General features: G+C 30.0%; 1 protein-coding gene across 1 annotated transcript; it reads right to left on the bottom strand.

Moving 5' to 3' along the window:
* Nucleotides 1–953: 953 nt before the first annotated feature.
* LOC100574576 (COP9 signalosome complex subunit 1-like) lies at nucleotides 954–1,469 on the bottom strand. The gene is made up of 2 exons (XM_003248904.2): nucleotides 1,372–1,469; nucleotides 954–1,302 (listed from the first exon to the last, which is right to left on the bottom strand). The coding sequence occupies exons 1-2, from the start codon at nucleotides 1,422–1,424 to the stop codon at nucleotides 969–971; spliced, it is 387 nt and encodes a 128-aa protein (XP_003248952.2). The 5' UTR covers nucleotides 1,425–1,469; the 3' UTR covers nucleotides 954–968.
* Nucleotides 1,470–1,475: the final 6 nt, after the last annotated feature.

Below are 1,475 nucleotides of genomic sequence, written 5' to 3'. Positions count from 1 at the left end.
TTAATAATTGCTTTGCATTTGCATTTATTGAGGGCGTATCAGATTTTAAATTAAAAAAGTGATTCCTAAAAATCATAATCTAGAAGCTCATAAATTCAACCATTTTTGAAGTATATTTAATTTATTACCACTTTTAGCAGTTTTTATAATAACGCAAACAAAAATATTTTCACTTATCGCAAAGTATTGACATGTGCGTGAGTTGCATCCAGTGGCAGTTGCCCGACGGGGTATTACATCGATTCTTGGAAACAAACACTTATGTCAATTTACTACTCACACATAGACATAGCCCAAATGTTTATGTCATGTGAATTGCCTAAATATTATTCCTTAAAAAATGATATGCTGGCGCCCTCTTAGTGCTCGTATTACAATCGTTGAACTAAGGTTAAACCACCGAGTTCGGCTGGTAAAATCAGTGGATTAGGCTTAACCGAGGTTTAAATTATGATTGTAAAACAGGTTCTTAATGTACAAAATGTTAGTTAACCCTAGAGCACATGCTTGATGGTCAAAAATACTGGGCATTTAGAAGTTTGATTCAAGAATTCAAAATATTTATGTAATCTAACCTAAGTAGGTACCTTTTAATTAGATGATGAACTAAAATTAAATATGACTTTTAACTGTATATGATCTGATGTCAGTAATACAGAAGTATTCTAAGTTCATTACCCATTAAAAATACCATCTAAAAGACCTTGTGAGTGGTAGACTAACATTTATAAATAATTTTATTTTATGAAAACACAATTATGGGTTATTTTTAAATTGCGCTTCCTAAGAATTACTGGCCGATAAAACAATATTGATCGTAATAATGATTATTAATTTATTTATCGAGTTTTAATTAAAATATTTTAATATGTGGTAAAGAACATTATTCAGTATTATCATGATTTTTAATGCGTATAATGTAGGGTTAAGAAATATTAATATTATAATGTCTAAAGGAAACAGCAGAATTAATTTATAATCTCATAATGATAGATACATACTTTTATTATGTTAAGACACATTGATATGACATGAGAGGAACTAGTACAATAATCTCGAGCCTTAGAATAACTTTTTGTTGCTTCAATGAGGTCTCCACAATTGACATAATGGTCACCAATTTCATTATGACCACGACGAATGCTTTCCTTAATCGAATTACTTTTATAGTTCTTAAGATCTCCATCTAGCTTTTCAAGTATCATAGCTGATTTTTGAGTTGTAGTTTCTACCCAAATAGCATTAAACACTGGAAGTCCTGTATCTACCGGATTAGCTCCAGTAACATCTGGTAGTATATTTCTATTGCACAAGAAATAAAAAATAAATTAAATGTATAACCAAAGTTATAGTTTTAAATAAAAATAATACCCATGGCATTGTTGAAGTTTATGATGTAGCACTTGATACAGATTAGCATTCATTGTAGTAATAACATGTGAAATGGCCAGACGTAACGCATCAGATCGCAATCT

This window comes from Acyrthosiphon pisum, unplaced genomic scaffold, assembly GCF_005508785.2.
Source record: "Acyrthosiphon pisum isolate AL4f unplaced genomic scaffold, pea_aphid_22Mar2018_4r6ur Scaffold_15442;HRSCAF=16099, whole genome shotgun sequence".
NCBI lineage: Eukaryota > Metazoa > Arthropoda > Insecta > Hemiptera > Aphididae > Acyrthosiphon > Acyrthosiphon pisum.
Note: the sequence above shows the minus strand (reverse complement) of the source record. Positions and strands in the feature narration are given on the sequence as shown.